The 16,117-nt window shown below is 35.8% G+C and overlaps 1 protein-coding gene across 5 annotated transcripts in view; it reads left to right on the plus strand.

Moving 5' to 3' along the window:
- Nucleotides 1–2,820: 2,820 nt before the first annotated feature.
- LOC104609409 (uncharacterized) overlaps nt 2,821–16,117 on the plus strand; it is a 45,733-nt gene continuing 32,436 nt past the window's right edge. For 3 of the 5 annotated variants that reach the window (XM_010275712.3, XM_010275711.3, XM_088900914.1), the window contains exons 1-4: nt 2,821–3,283; nt 3,370–3,462; nt 3,794–3,898; nt 4,641–4,790. In XM_010275712.3, coding sequence (XP_010274014.1) covers nt 2,999–3,283; nt 3,370–3,462; nt 3,794–3,898; nt 4,641–4,790 — 633 coding nt within the window. In that variant the 5' untranslated portion in view covers nt 2,821–2,998. The remainder of the gene's footprint in view (nt 3,284–3,369; nt 3,463–3,793; nt 3,899–4,640; nt 4,791–16,117) is intronic. The other 2 variants (XM_088900915.1, XM_010275713.3) reach the window with 2 other exon arrangements.

A 16,117-nucleotide genomic window follows, 5' to 3' on the forward strand; every position in this document is an offset into this window, starting at 1 on the left:
TGGAAAGGAGTAAGACTCCGACCTCGATGTAATGCCGGATTGGTCATTTGGGAGAAAGTGTTTCTTTCCTTTCACATCAATGTATGGAGAGTTGAAGAGGCTTTCCTTCTGCAGAGTAGTCGCCTTAGTGATTTTTCGTGTTGGAAGCTCCACTAGAGACAATAGTTGTGCTTTGTTGGATTTCGCCGTAGCACATGTGACAGGACGGTTGTAGGAAGAATCGGGAGCACCAGAGGGCTTGTTAAAGAAAGTCACAACCTTCTTGGTAGCCATTGGATGACTGTTGTAGTTGTTGACTCAAAAGATGAGAGGAAGAGAGTGTCCCACCGGGCATGCCATAAATTTGTTGACACAAATTTTGTGTATTTCAATTAACACAAAATATGGAGGCAAATTACAAAAAATAAATTTGTAATGAAGAAAACAAACAAGGGAATTAACTCTCTTTGATTTCTGCTCAATGATGTGAGCAACCTCTAATTAACGGTCGAATTCGATGAAGACAAGGGTCGTTGGCGTATTTCTCGTACTTCTTGAAGTGTTGATATGGATTTCCTTGATTTTGGTGCTTTGGGAGATTTAGTGTAGATTTCTTCACTTCGGGCTTCGCGCTCGATCAGCTGTGAAGGATGTTTCTCTAAGAAGGTCCCTTTTGTGATGGCTTCGTCTTCTTTGGAGAACTTGAATCCAAGTATTGTAGATAACGAAGAAACTTTTCCCTTCTTTCTTCTCTCTTGATTTTGCAGGAGCTTGTGGTTGTTTGCAATATTCGGTGTTGGTGTTTGAGAGCTTCTTGCAATGTGATTCTCTCAAAAGGAAGAAAATGAACCCTCTTTCTTCCTAGGCAAAGATATTTATAGCCAAGGATTAAGGCTGCCCCCTCAGCCCACTTAGCAAACCAGTCCCATGTGAGTGGAGTGTTGGGTTATGTGTTCAGAGGCTACTTTTATCATTTTCTTTGTTTTTTTTTTTTTGCAATTTTGCCTTTTTACTTATATGTGTTCAGAGGCTACTTGTAAAATTTTTTGAAAATTTTTTCACTATTCAAGCATGATATAGATGACTCTTTTTAGGGTATTTTGGTTAATGTAAAACCACATGTTTTCATCTAAGGGCAACCTCAACGTTTAAAAATATCGAGATGATGACATCAACAATTTCGATTAACATTCTAAAGTCAAATAATGAAGAGGGTATAAATGTAATGATGTTAATCAGGGAGGATAGTGCTATTAGCGTAAAATGCAATTGTTTGAAAGTATAACAATTTACCCTAAATCATTTTGGTAAGAGATCTAAATAAAACCGGAAGCGAAATAAAAAAACCCAAACAAAAATGAACCAAAATTTTCACTCAATTAATTCATATTTGGCAGTCAAGTCATGCCATGCATTTGTTTATTACACATAATAAACGGGTTAAATACTTAAACTGCCCTTATGGTGTAGCAAATGGACACAAACCTACCATACTGTTTAAGAAATTACTTAAAGTACCCCAAACATTTTTGACAATGGACAAACCTGTTAAATATTGACAGAAAAGGAAAAAAGACCTTAATGCCCTTTTGTTAAGTGAATATGTGAAACCTTTATGAGGGCAAAATATCATTCTTACCCTTGTATATTTAGGTGAAAAGATGCAAGCACATTTCACCATTTTTGTTGTTACCTTTCACCGCTGAAGGGTAAAACTGTAAAAGACACCAAAGGGGACCATTGTAAATCTCGACAAGATCTCCAGTAAGTGCCGCAAAATCCCATGCGAGATCTATGGTAACCATAGGAAAGTAATTTAAGTTATTGTCTACTTGCTAAACCTCCGAATAGGGTTTATAAACCCTAACCCCAACAACAACTGGGATGAGATTTATCTGGTATTGGAGGGTATAAAGAAGGCAAAGGAGCTGGATATACAAAAGCTTATTGTTGAACGTGACTCTAAATTGGTTTTAAGTTCGTTACAAAAATAAAAAAATAATGGATTATAAAAATTTGCTAATGAGAGAAAGGAAATTAAATGGCAAACTAGGGGGTTGGAAATCCAATTTCAGTGGGCGAAGAGAACAGCAAAGTAGGGGGTGGGAAGGGGTCAAATATTTTGGGCTGTATTATAATTTTTTATTTTGTTCTCTCTCGAGAGTTAAGCCTTTTTACTTCTCTCTCTCTCTACAGTGCCCTAATTATTTTTCTCATTAATTTAATGTGAATTTGTTATTTTATTGATAAAAAAACTATAGCTAGGACGAGAGCTTGCGGCTAGAATAACAAGTTTTTTTTTTGGTTTGTACAGTGAGTTTGAGAGGGATTTTGCAGTGAGATTCGTGGGAGTATTTATTGTTCTTTACAGGCTTTACCTGTACCTGACCACTGAGATAAGCGTAAAAGCTTCTTATGATGGGCGGGTGTGAGCAGGGTAGGGAAGCGGGCGTGCGGGATGGATGGGCGGGGTAGGCAGGAGGGAGTATGCACTATGCACGCGCTGGGCACCCACATGGCTATCCGGCCTTGCCATTTCGTCGAACAGTTACAATGCAGGGAAATGCATTGCTGCGTTACACTTGTTCTGCACCCTTTGCGCGCAATGCACTCCAACCCGTCATGTGCAGCCCATTTCATCTCAACAGCTGACCCACACATGCTGAAATAAATTATGTACCCAATCCATCCCAACTGTTTGCTTTCATTGCTCGCTGCTAACGGATATTAATGAGGATAACATTTGTCAATTGTACAAAATGTCAGAGATATTTAAGCAATTTTATTAATAATTAATTAATAAAATTGCATAAACAAAAAGCCCAAACAAAATTATGCCTTGCCAAGTTGCAACTGCACAAGTCACTTGACCGGTTGTTTTCCTCTTTCTTCTCTCCACGTTAAGACAACAACCTGAAAAAAGTGAAGAAGCTGAGAATCTGACATACCCTAGTCCCTAGAAATCCACTGTAACCGAGAAATGCTCAGGTGAGCCGGTGTGACCAAGATTTATTTGTTCATGATGAAGGCGCGCGTGCCGGAATGGCTGAACAGCACTCTTTGGTCCTCCAAATCCCCACCCGTTGACGAACGTCTCCATCAATGCTCTCCGAAATCATCCACCCCTACCATATCCGCTGCTGAGCCTCCTCGGGTCGAACCCCCACTTCCCCAGCCTCCTCCAAAACTTATAATTCAAGAGCCGTCAACACCGCAAATGACAGATCCCCGTGGAGACGATCACAGGAACTCTCCCAGTTCTTTGACTGAGGACATTTCCAGGCAGACCCAACTCTTGGCAGAGGTTAGAGCTCATCAGTTTTGTGGTTTTTTGGTCCTTCATGAAGTATTTGATTTGAATTTATTGATTTTCCATCGTGTTGCAATTAGCTCTCGAAGAAGACAATAGATATGCATGAATTGCGGAGATTGGCATCGCAGGGTATACCAGATGGTGTTGGAATTCGTCCTACCATATGGAAGGTGTTGATTCTTCTCTGTAATGTTGCAATTTTCAGTTGGTGTTTGATTAATTTCCGGTTCGCATTAGATTTTTTTTTGGTTGTTGTAATTCTCAGTAGTTAATGGGAATTTATTGAGCTTCTTAGTTGAGTTATGGATATTCGGTAGTTTGTGTGTGTGTGTGTTTTCTTTCCTTTTTCCCTTTTTCTCTTCGTAGTTGATAGAAGAGCAAAAAGCGCATAAAATCTGAAACTAAACTCAATAAGGAGAAAAAGAGTACCGTTTGGTCTTCTTCATTTGTCAGAGTTGACAAAATTGATATGATCCAATTTATTTCCTCATTGGTGGACAGCTCTTGCTGGAATATTTGCCTAATGATCGTGGATTATGGGCATCCGAATTAGCTAACAAGAGATCACAATACAAGAATTTCAAAGAGGAGCTTCTGGTGAATCCTGTAAGTCATCTTCACCATAAAAGAAAAAAGATCCTGCAAATAATCTTGGGGATCGTTAAGGTATCAGTGTTGAATTGATTTCTTTGGCTGCTACTGACAATGACATTACTACAACCACTGATATGCAAGAAAATAGCAGTTTGCCTATTTAATTGTAATTTTGAAAATGCCATCACACGAACACGATTATGATGATTGTTAAAATGTAAAATTTAACAAAAGAAAATGATTAGTGTTCCTCTGTCAATTCCAAGGATGAGCATTCTGCAATCAAAAGATGGCTAAACGTTAGTCACTGAGAACTTCCTAAATGGGTCATATCCCAAGAATTACACTGATATTGTAGGAACACATTTGGTCATTCATCAAATTTTCTATTAACTTCCAAAGTTTTAGTCTTGCTTGTATGGACTATGGACAGCATTTTCTTAACTGGTATAATTTTCAGCTAGACCAATTACTGAAGGGGTAAGCTTGTTCTCATTGAACTGTATCCTTTACTGCCAACTTGCTGCATGTTTAGATAGTGAGTTCATTAGTAAACATGGTAAAGCCAGTTCTGTTATTTGTTGTCTCCTCCTTTTTTTTTTTCTTTTCTTTCTTTTACAAATTGGTTGAAACAGAAGTCTACTGCATGTTGCAGTTAAGTGAATGTGCAGCTTTCTTTAACTATTTATTTTTTATTCTTTTGTATTTTCCTTTGGAACATCTTGGTTGTCTGAATTTTTCTGTGGCTACTCAGTCAGAAGTCACTAGGAGGATAGAGAAATCTGCTGGGATTGAAAACAATGAATCATGCGAAGGAAGTGGCTTGCTCCCAAGATCAGAAATAACCCATGGAGAGCATCCTTTGAGCCTTGGAAAGACCAGCATCTGGAATCAGTTTTTCCAGGTAAGTATTTGATTGGTGTCTGCTAAACTGGTGGCTTTTGATACTAGAGATCTGATGGCTTCTGCATTGCATATTTGGAAACTTTTTGTTAATATTAGAGTAAGAGACACGATTTTGGTGGTTTTCATTGTGAGGAAATAAACTAAGTACTTAAATGCTGGCCATATCATTTTTTTTTTTGTTATTCAAAAATCAAAGTCTATGTGGTTCACATGCTATACAGTTTGCTAGGTGAGTTTGTTTTTTTCTTTTTCTTTTTATTTTAAGAAAAGGGTCAAGTATTGTATTCATTTATATACTGAAACCATGAACAAGTATATCCGTGTATAGTGAGTCACTATAGAAAAAGAACAGCCAGACATAATCATTCTGGCTTTGATATGTTCAGAAAAATAATTGCACAGAATCAAAAAATGCTTGATGAAGTTTATTCTTGAGCATCTCCTGCACAGATAACCAAAGTGAATTGACCCAATCACCCTTCTTGTTACTTCTTCAGAAGAGCATCTCCCTTATCCTCAAAAATCCTATGGTTTCTTTCCTTCCAAGCACACCAAGATATTGCTGCAGGAATTGTACTCCATAACTTTCTTCCCCTTCTACTAAGACCATCCACATTCCAAGCCTTCAGGTAGCCCTTTAATAATCTCGTTTGGCACCATCTGAGGTTAATGCTTCTGCAAAACATCCCTCTAGCCAGTGGGCATCCAAGGAACAAATGATCTGCTATTGCTCTATCTTCCCCACATAGTACAGAGCTGTAAAATTTCGGACTTAAACCTTTTCTCTGAAGATCATCTCTGGTGAGAGTGAGACACTTGCCTAGTAAAGCAGTCCAAATTAGGGACACCGTCGGAGGTACGTGCGGTACCCAAGTTTCTGTTGCCCGTGGATTAGTCATTATAAATAAAAAGAAAAGTACATCAGCAAGGCTGATGAGGAGTCACCTCCAATAACTTACAAAAAGCCAAAATGAGAGAACGTCCAAAAAAAGAGAAATAAAAAGACAAGACTAGCTACTTGATTCCAACTCAATAAGAGACCAAAAATTAGCACCAAGATCTTCCTTTGAAACTCCTTCAAAATCCGGGAGAATAAGAACCCAGTTCGTAATCCTTTTCCCACATAAAAGAGCCATCTGATCCCTTTGTTGAGCCTTGTCTTCAAATATTCTTCTATTTCTTTCTTTTCATACTTCCTAACAAATTATAAAAGGTATGCAGCTCCACACCTGGTAGAAAAGTTCCTTGAACTGTCCCATCTCCAAATCCTTGTAACTCCCCTGATCTGGTATTGGAGTTCTGCTGTTAAGTAACCTGATTGGGGATACCAAGGCCTCTATCTCTCAGTAACTTAAGAGTCATCTAAAGGATGGAACCAGGATACTACACCACCCTGAAGCTCATAAATTTGCTACCCTTGCATATGTGTTGTCAGCTAAAATGAAGAGAGAAGGAAATCTTTTCATTAGTGCTCTATCTTTACACAAGACATCTCTCCAAAAACTGATCCTATTTAGATCTGTTTATGGGCTAGGCTTGGGCTTAGCTTTTTCCATAATTTGAATGGGCCCAGCCTAAAGCCCGAGCCCAAAACAGTGTAAAGACGAGCTTGAAGCTTGGTCTGTGAACAGGTCTAATCCTATCCCTAGCACCCACTTTCAACTGAATACCTTGCAGAAAGTTGCTATGTTATTTTCCAACTCCTCTCTAAATCAAACAGCCATGAGGCCCTTCACTTATCCCCGGATCCCAGATGAAGTTTCTAGTTCTATATTTCTCGACAACGAGTCAATGGTCTATCTCCAAAGGCTTTGAAGCTATGTGCTGAGTCTTCATGTAAAATATGGTATTACAGATGCTCTAAACAGCAAGAAACAATGCTGTAAGAAGGAAAGAAGAGAAGAGAGGAGAGAAACCACTGAACTGTTGAGAGAGAGATTAGAATGTCTTAAATCTCCTCTTAGCAGTCAGCCTAGATTTATATTAATCTTTAAATAAAGTGCAGAATTACAACTGTGCCCTTAATAAAAACAATGGATTGGAGTGTCCTTATTCTAAGATAAAATCACCTAACTACCCTGCCACCCATGTACACCCGAAGTAATGCTCTTTCAACACTCCCCTTCAAGGTGGTGTGTATATATATCATATAGATCCAGATTGTTGGTGATAAAGTCAATCTGAGAACGATGTAGAGCCTTGGTCCATAAATCAGCTAACTATTTCCCATCTTCACAAATGGTGTGTCAATGTCACCACTTTGAATCTTCTCTCTAAGAAAGTGGTAGTCTACCTCAATTTGTTTTGTCCTCTCATGGAAAACTAGATTTGATGCAATATGAATGGTGACCTAATTATCATAGTGTAATTGCATAGGAGTCTTCACTAGAATCCCAATTTCTTGGAGAAGACTCTTGAGCCACACTAATTCTCCTGTTGCATGACTCATGGCTCCATACTCAGTTTTTGCACTTGATTTAGCCACAACATTTTGTTTCTTGCTCTTCTAGGAAATAAGATTGCTACCTAAAAATATAGAATATCTTGTTCTTGATCTCTTGTCTATTGGTGATCCAACCCAATCAACATTTGTGAACCCTGACAAAACCAAATGATCATGATCTCTGTAAATAATCCTCATACCTGGTGATCCCTCAAGATACCTTATGATTTTGTACATTGCTTCAAGATGTGGAACATGTGGAGAGCTCAAAAACTGACTTACAACCTCCATTGCAAAATAGATATTTGGACGGGTAAATAGTCAAGTAATTCAGCTTACCTACAAGTTGCTTGTATTGCCTGGGATCATCTACTAACTCCCACTAATCTGAAACTAGTATTGGGATCCATGGGTGTAGCAATTGGTTCACATCACACCCGTCTCCTCAAGTAGATGTAGATCTAGTGTATACTTCCATTGTAACAGAGAGATCTCTGTGGCTGATCTCATAACTTCTATGCCAAGAAATATCTCATTTTGCCAAGATCTTTAGTATGAAATCTCTCTTGTAGAAAGCACTTGAATTCATTGATGCCTTTTGAGTCACTCCCATGGTTTCAAATGTCGTGAAATTTCGCTAATGTCGCCCGACATATGTCGATGTCGAGGCTCGCCAACATGAAAATGGATGGTAATATAAAAATACATTATTTTGGTCGACATTTCCTTATATTTCGGAAATGTCGACCAAATCAGTCCAAATAACAAAAGAAAAGATAGTTTTTCATATTATGTCGATAGGATGTTGACTAATGTACATTAATAATATAATATATTAGTATATTATATTAATATAATACAGTATATTAATATAAATTATTCCATTAATAATTTCTATTTAATATTTCAAATAAAATATTTAATAAAATATTTAATAAAATATTTATTAAAAAATAATTAACAAAAAATAAAACAAAAGAATAAACTTTATAATATAAAACATAAAATATTTTTCAGGTAATAAAATATTAACTAGTTAGTATTTATAAAATATTTATTAAAATCAGAAAATGTTTATTAAATTTTATAATAAATTATATTCTAAATTTAATATAAAAAATGAGAAAAAATTTATTAAAATTTCTACTAAATCATAATTTATTACAAATTTAGTATTAAAAATCATAATAAATTCATTAAGTTTTATAAGAAATCAGAATTTATCATAATCTTAATAGTTAATACTACAAAAAGGAGAATCAGTTTATTAAATTTATAATAAAACATAATGTATTATAACTTTAATATTTAAAAAATCAGAATAAATGTATTTCTATTTACTAGTGTGAAATAAATATATTAGGATTTTATAATAAATCAGAATTAAAAAGAAAAAGAAAAGAAAATATCGGATAACCTTGTAAAAACATCAAAATGCATAATAAATCAGTAAATCGTCATTTACTAATTTGTTATTGATCTTAGTTTCTTAGCTTTATATAATGGTTGGGAATAAGATAATAGTCTAGAAATATGTATATCATTTTACAAAATATCATTGCATATTTCCACAACGTCTCTAATTTTTACAATATTTACCCTCGACATTTCTGACATTTCCGACGTCCTATATTTTGGTAAGCGACATTTCCATCGACATCGACATCTTAAACCTTGGTCGTAATTCTGCACTTTATTTAAATATTAAAAACCGAGCCAACTATGAAGAGGACTATAACATTTGTACCCTTTTTGTGTTTTTTGAATATCCCAAGAAGACACTTTACTGCATGAGGTTCAAGCTTGTTACGCTGATGATAAAACAAATGAGCAAAGCAAACACACCCAAAGATGCGAGGTGTTGAAGTAAACAAGGGAGCATTAGGAAATAATGCAAAGTAGGGTATCTTATTGTGAAGGACTGATGAAGGCATTTGGTTAATGAGATAGCAGACAGTAAGAACATGCATCTGAATAAGGAGGGCCCGTGTATCTTCTAGCAGATGATGGTTTTTGCGTTTAGCTACACCATTCTATTGTGGTGTATCAACACATGATGTCTGATGTATGATTCCATGCTCAATATAGAATTCATTAAATGGTGAAGACATATTCTTTAGCATTATTAGATTGGATAACACAAATAGTGGAACCAAATTAGGTTTTTATTTCCATAATGAAAGATTTGAATACAGAAAATAATTCAGACCTCTCCTTTAACAAATATAACCAAGTAACTTTTGAATAATGATCAACAAAAATAACAAAATACTTGAACCCTGATTAAGACACTTCAGGACACAGACCCCAAATATTTGAATGGACTGATTGAAAAGGTTTAGACACATGACTCATAGTTTGAGGAAGAAACACAACTCGATGATGCTTGCTAAGTTGACATGTATCACACTCAAAATTAGTGTTGGATGGAAGTGAAGGAGCCATGACATGAAGACTCTGCAGTGAAGGATGACCTAGCCGACAATGAAGTTGAAAAGGAGACACTCCAGAAGAAGAAGAAGACTGAAGGGCAATATGTCCTTAGCCATCTTGTGAGTAGTACAAATCACCGGATTTGACTCCACCAATTTGCCTCTTTGTCTTTAAGTCCTAAAACATACAATGAGAGTGAAAAAAGGTAATAGAACAATTTAGTTTTTGTAAGCTTACTCATAGACATGAGATTGAAAGGAGAGTGGGGAACATAAAGAATAGATGATAAAGAAAGTTGAGATGTTGGGTTCACATGTCCTATGCCAAATATTGGAGATTTACATCCACTAGCAAGAGTAACATGTTGGACAAAGGAGTTAATTGAGAAAAAGTATATGAAGTACCTGACATGTGATCGGTAACTCTTTAAGTCAATGACCCATGGAGATGATGAGGTAGAAAGAAGAGAAGAGCCAATATTTGATGTTTGGGCAAGAGTAGCAGTGGAGGAAGACGAGTCTTTAACCAACCAATTGTACTCTTGGAAATAGTCATCGTCTCTCCTTCTGGCTGTTTGTTTGTAGCAGCCATTTGCGGTTGAGACTACAATGCATCATCCTGATAGGTGACCTGGTTAGCATAACTCCTTGGCTGCTTCAACAAACGACAATACTCCATAGTATGTCCTTCACGGTGGCAATGTGAGCAAAGCCGTATTCCATAAAAATTTCTACAATAGCCAATTGTATGCCTTTCCATCTCACAATAAGTGCAAAATCTAACATTACCATTCCTGCCTTGTCCACAACCACCTCTACTACCATTATCACCTCTACCACCTAGAAATCTAGGAGTACCACAACCACCATTTCCACGTCCTCCTCCTTAAGTACCATGACCTCATCCACCACTTCTAGATACAACTAGTGTTGCTCAATCAGATGATTGGATGGATTCAGATAGCTTGGCCATTTGAGGTCTAGAAAATACATCCTCCAAGTTAGGTAACTCTGGACTGCCCAAAATCTGACCTCTCACTGATTCGTACTCAGGTTTGATTCCTAAAGGAAACTTAGCTACATACAGTTCTTTTCTCTGCTTCTTCATAACTATAACATCACTGGTGACAGGTTGGTAGATATCACATTCACATCACAATTGGGCACTTCACAACATCAATAACCTTTCTAAATCTTAACAGCATCAGTCACTACTTCAAAACACATCATTTCACAGCATTCCCTCTTGGTTTTGATCCACTAGAGGGATACACGCTTCACTGTTCACCTGTCACAGCAGTTGTGATAGTTAAAATCATCACTAGTCACCAAGAAAACCCTCTAAATCTGGTCCTATCACCAAGAAAACCTCCTAAATGTGCTCCGATCCCCTGTAACACTGGGAACAGTCCTCCAAAAGAAACCCTAGATAGATCAACTGTGAGAAGAAGCCCTAGCAGATTTCCTTCATGTTTTCTGCTCTGATACCATGTAAAATATGGTATTATAGATGCTCTAAACAACAAGAAACAATGCCATAAAAAGGAAAGAAAGAAAGAGAAGAGAAGAGAAGAGAAGAGAGAAACCACTGAACTGTTGGGAGAAAGATTAGAATGTCTTAAATCTCCTCTTAATAGTTGGCTCGGTTTTTAATATTTAAATAAAGTGCAGAATTACGACCAAGGTTTAAGATGTTGATGTCGATGGAAATGTCGCTTACCAAAATATAGGACGTCGGAAATGTCAGAAATGTCGAGGGTAAATATTGTAAAAATTAGAGACGTTGTGGAAATATGCAATGATATTTTGTAAAATGATATACATATTTCTAGACTATTATCTTATTCCCAACCATTATATAAAGCTAAGAAACTAAGATCAATAACAAATTAGTAAATGACGATTTACTGATTTATTATGCATTTTGATGTTTTTACAAGGTTATCCGATATTTTCTTTTCTTTTTCTTTTTAATTCTGATTTATTATAAAATCCTAATATATTTATTTCACACTAGTAAATAGAAATACATTTATTCTGATTTTTTAAATATTAAAGTTATAATACATTATGTTTTATTATAAATTTAATAAACTGATTCTCCTTTTTGTAGTATTAACTATTAAGATTATGATAAATTCTGATTTCTTATAAAACTTAATGAATTTATTATGATTTTTAATACTAAATTTGTAATAAATTATGATTTAGTAGAAATTTTAATAAATTTTTTCTCATTCTTTTGTTTTTATTTTTTGTTAATTATTTTTTATAAATATTTTATTTGAAATATTAAATAGAAATTATTAATGGAATAATTTATATTAATATACTGCATTATATTAATATAATATACTAATATATTATATTATTAATGTATAGTCAACATCCTGTCGACATAATAGGAAAAACTAGGAAAACTGTCTTTTTTTTTGTTATTTGGACCGATTTGGTCAACATTTCCAAAATATAAGGAAATATAGACCGAAATAATGTAATTTTTATATTACCATCCATTTTCATGTCGGTAAGCCTCGACATCGACATATGTTGGGTGACATTAGTGAAATTTCGCGACATTTGAAACCATGATTACGACTAAATTATAAAAAATAGTGGAATGGAGTGTCCTTATTCTAAGATAAAATCACCTAACTACCTTGCCGCCCATGTTCACCCAAGGTAATGCTCTTTCAACACTTTAAAATTACTTCCAAATTAAAGCTATGTTCATCAACCTCAATCTTTTAATCCCTTAGTCTCCAGTTGCTACTGGTTTGTATACTTGTTCCCAACTAGTAAGTGTGCACGTGATGATAGTAAATAATATGTTTCCAAAGTTTTCTACAATTTGTTTTATATTTCTATGTCTAAAAATTATTCTTATTTATCACACTTATTTTTGTTTTATATGATGAATATACAATATTTGAGATGTAGCCAAATACTTTCTACAACTTTTTTATGTTTTTTTACTTTTGTGTGTTTTCATTTCATCTCTTCTTCTTCTTCTTCTTCTTCTTCTTATTATTATTATTATTACTATTTAATTATGTCATTAAGGGCTAGGGCTGTAAACAGAGTGGATTCATCAAAATCTGAATCTGATCCGATTATTGAAAACTTGCATCCGTATCTGATCCATAATTCAATTGGATTTGAAGACTTCATAATCGAATTTGAATCCTAACAGACTCAGATCAGATTCTGATTTAATTCAATGCCACTTTAATTTTTTAAAATACAAAAAAATAAAAGATAATTACTTATCAACTTTTATATATAATAAAATAATGTACATATAACATAGTGAGTTTATTATATGTATAAATTCATATATGATATAATATATGTATTTTAAATATAATTATATACATTTTATATATTAAAATCAATAAATACTATAATATAATTGGATTCGGATTTTAATAAGATCGGGTGGAGTCAAATCTGAATTTGATCCGATTATTAATCAAATGCAGATTGCAAAATCCGAATCCAATCCAATTACATAAACACATCATCCGAATCTAGGATAATTGGATTGGATGTCGGATCGGGCCGTAGAGTATCTGATATCATTGACAGATGACAGGCCTATCAAGGGTTTACGCATTTGTCCCAAAAAGGTTGAATTGTTGACTCACCACCAAACATGAAAATAACTCCATTTTTGTGTTGGTGTTAAATTTGTATATAATTTCTATCATCAATAAAACAATTATTCTTTATCACACTTATTTTTCTTTAAATGGTTAATTAATATAGGATTCACTAAAAGAATGAGAGTTAATACCCCAAATATAAGACTTAATGAGAGGGAATTGACTGAGAAGTAATGTAGTAGTTCAAATTTCATTTTGTGTCCTCACAATTATAGGGTGGGGGTCAAATTGCCTTTGGATAGTGAACAAGGGAGCTTTTGATCAAGGCCACCTTGCACCTTTAGATAGATGTTTTGCCTTAGGAGAGCTTTTTCTTCATTCTTTGAAGGACCGGGGTCCAAATTGCTACACTTGAACATTTTGCTCCCAAAGGCAGCCCAAGGTAAGTAATTGAGAAGTAGTCCACTCTGCATGTGTTAGTGGTAATTTTTTTAGTATAATTTCTCACATAACATAATTCACCCCATTAAACTAATAATTGGGTTTTTTTGTTATTTGGGTAAACCCCATTTGGGAAATCACGTAGATATTCCCTTAATTACATCTCTGCTAAGGGCAGAGAAAACCTTTTGATTCTGATTCAGAAGTACCAATGAATAAAGACTAAACTAAGTATGAATTTTCTACAGAATTTTCCTTTGAAAATTCTGGTATATATTCCCTCTTTGTTTGAGAGAAAACCAGCATATAATGAAACGAACATTGTATGCATAACAAGTAAATAGGTATCATAAAAAAGCATATTTCATCAATAAGGCTTCAAATGGCCTTTAAATTGTGGTTGTGTGCAATATCATGCTGTGAGGAACCATAATCAGCCAAGTTTCAGAACTAGGCTGTAGATGGTTTTTTCCCTTCACACATAGGCTAAGAGGTTGTAAGGAACCATAATCAGCCAAGTTTCATGAATAAGGCTGTAGATGGTTGTCTCCTTCCATGTATTTCAATATGAAACAAGGAAGAAAAGAAAGGAGTGAGAGGAATTGATAGAATATGGGCTTCCATCTCATGCGAGAAGCACAGGGAGTATCATATTGAAAATGTGTAGGAAGAACACAAGATTCCCTACCTTCTTCTTCCTTTTTCTTTTATTCTCTCCACACCAATCTTCTTCTCTTTTCTCTTCCCACTTGTTTCTTAATGCTAGAAATCCTGCAAACCAATTAGTAATAGCCAACAAAAAGGCATTAGCCCCTTCTCCTTGTAGGAGAGGGGTTTATATAGAGGAGGGAGGTGGTTAAGTAACTCCCCACTCCTCTCTTCTTAGAGTGCCAAGTGTCACCCCACTTAAAATGGGTCGAGGGAAAAGAAAACTCTTCCTTCCTAAGGTTACAAGTGTCCCCCCACTTCAAGTGGTTAAAGGAGGGAAAATAACTCTCTCCCTTAGGGTGACATGTGTCCCCCCACTTCAAGTGGTTAAAGGAGGGAAAATAAATCCTTCTCCCTAGGGTGACATGTGTCCCCCCACTTAAAGTGGTTAGAGGAGGGAAAACAGTCATCTTGTTAGAATAGGACAAGTGGCATCCCCTCATAAGTAAGTGGGACACCTCACAATTAATTAATCAAAATGGATTTAGGGCCTGCTGTTCCACTAAATGGGCTCTATTGCAGGCCCATTAAATGCTTATTGTATTACAAATAAGCCCAAGTAACTTGGGGCCTGTTGTTCACTAAATTAGACTGCAAGCCCTTTTCTTTATTAAAATGTTTCAGCCCACCAATAGGACTGATTGGGATTATAAGAAAGCCCTTTTCTCTTCTTTATTATTATTTTTTTAAGCTGTGACTGGGAGTATCTTAATAACCTGCTCCCAGTCCAGCAAACTTAAGGACTTAACAGCATGAGAGCACCTCCTTTGTTGTAGGTGTTTCTAATTCTTGCTTTTGGGATTCTGATAGATCTTTTAACTGCACTCCATCTATTTTAGGCCTTTTTTGCCAGTCCTCCTTGTTGGTTCGGCTGTCTTAATTTGTATGTTTATCTTTGTTGGGTCTTAAGTCATTAGTTATTGGGCCTTAGTTACTGGGCCTAATCTTATTTAGTGTTTATTTTGACTAGGTGTCCCATCACTAATTAGGGGCATTCTGGTCTATTTATGTAACATTATGTAATGTTCTTATATATAATAGATTAGGGCTGGCTGAGAACACTTCTGCCGCCCATCTCATATCTTCTTCTTATTCTTCTCCTCTCATTCGACAGCTCTATTTCAGCAAACATGGTATTAGAGCGCTAATCTTTTGACTGGTTACAGCAGCCGCCTCTTCTTCTACTCGCAGTTAACTCTTTCACTTCTTTTTTTTTTGGTTGCTGCAAAGAAACCCTAGGGTTGGTCGTAGAACACAACTGGACCTACATCTAGGGTTTCCCTTGATTGTAGGGCCCAAGGGGAGTTAGACCCAGAGGCTGATGCCCTAATAGACGTAGTACAGCAGACTGTAGCCATTCGGCTAAGATAGATCTGTGTAGAACAGATCTAGGCGGAAGGACTAATCTCAGCAGTCCTAGAACTGTTCGTGGGTGAGGTTATAACCTGCGATAGCAGTGCTTAGCACACAGTAGAAGCCAACACAGCAAGTTGCAGGCTGCGGCAGCAGTGATTAGAACACAGCAGAAGGTAGCACAACAGATTATAATCTGTGACAGCAGTAATTAGGGCACAGTGTGCAGTGCAGTACTCGGTGTTTCAGCTTTGTGTTGGGTTCTCAGGACTGAGTTTACAGTGCAGCAAGTTCCGTAAGTGTGAAACAGTTCACTATATATCGTGTTTACAGTCTTGACATT

This window comes from Nelumbo nucifera, chromosome 3 (assembly GCF_055504915.1).
Source record: "Nelumbo nucifera cultivar China Antique chromosome 3, China Antique-T2T, whole genome shotgun sequence".
NCBI lineage: Eukaryota > Viridiplantae > Streptophyta > Magnoliopsida > Proteales > Nelumbonaceae > Nelumbo > Nelumbo nucifera.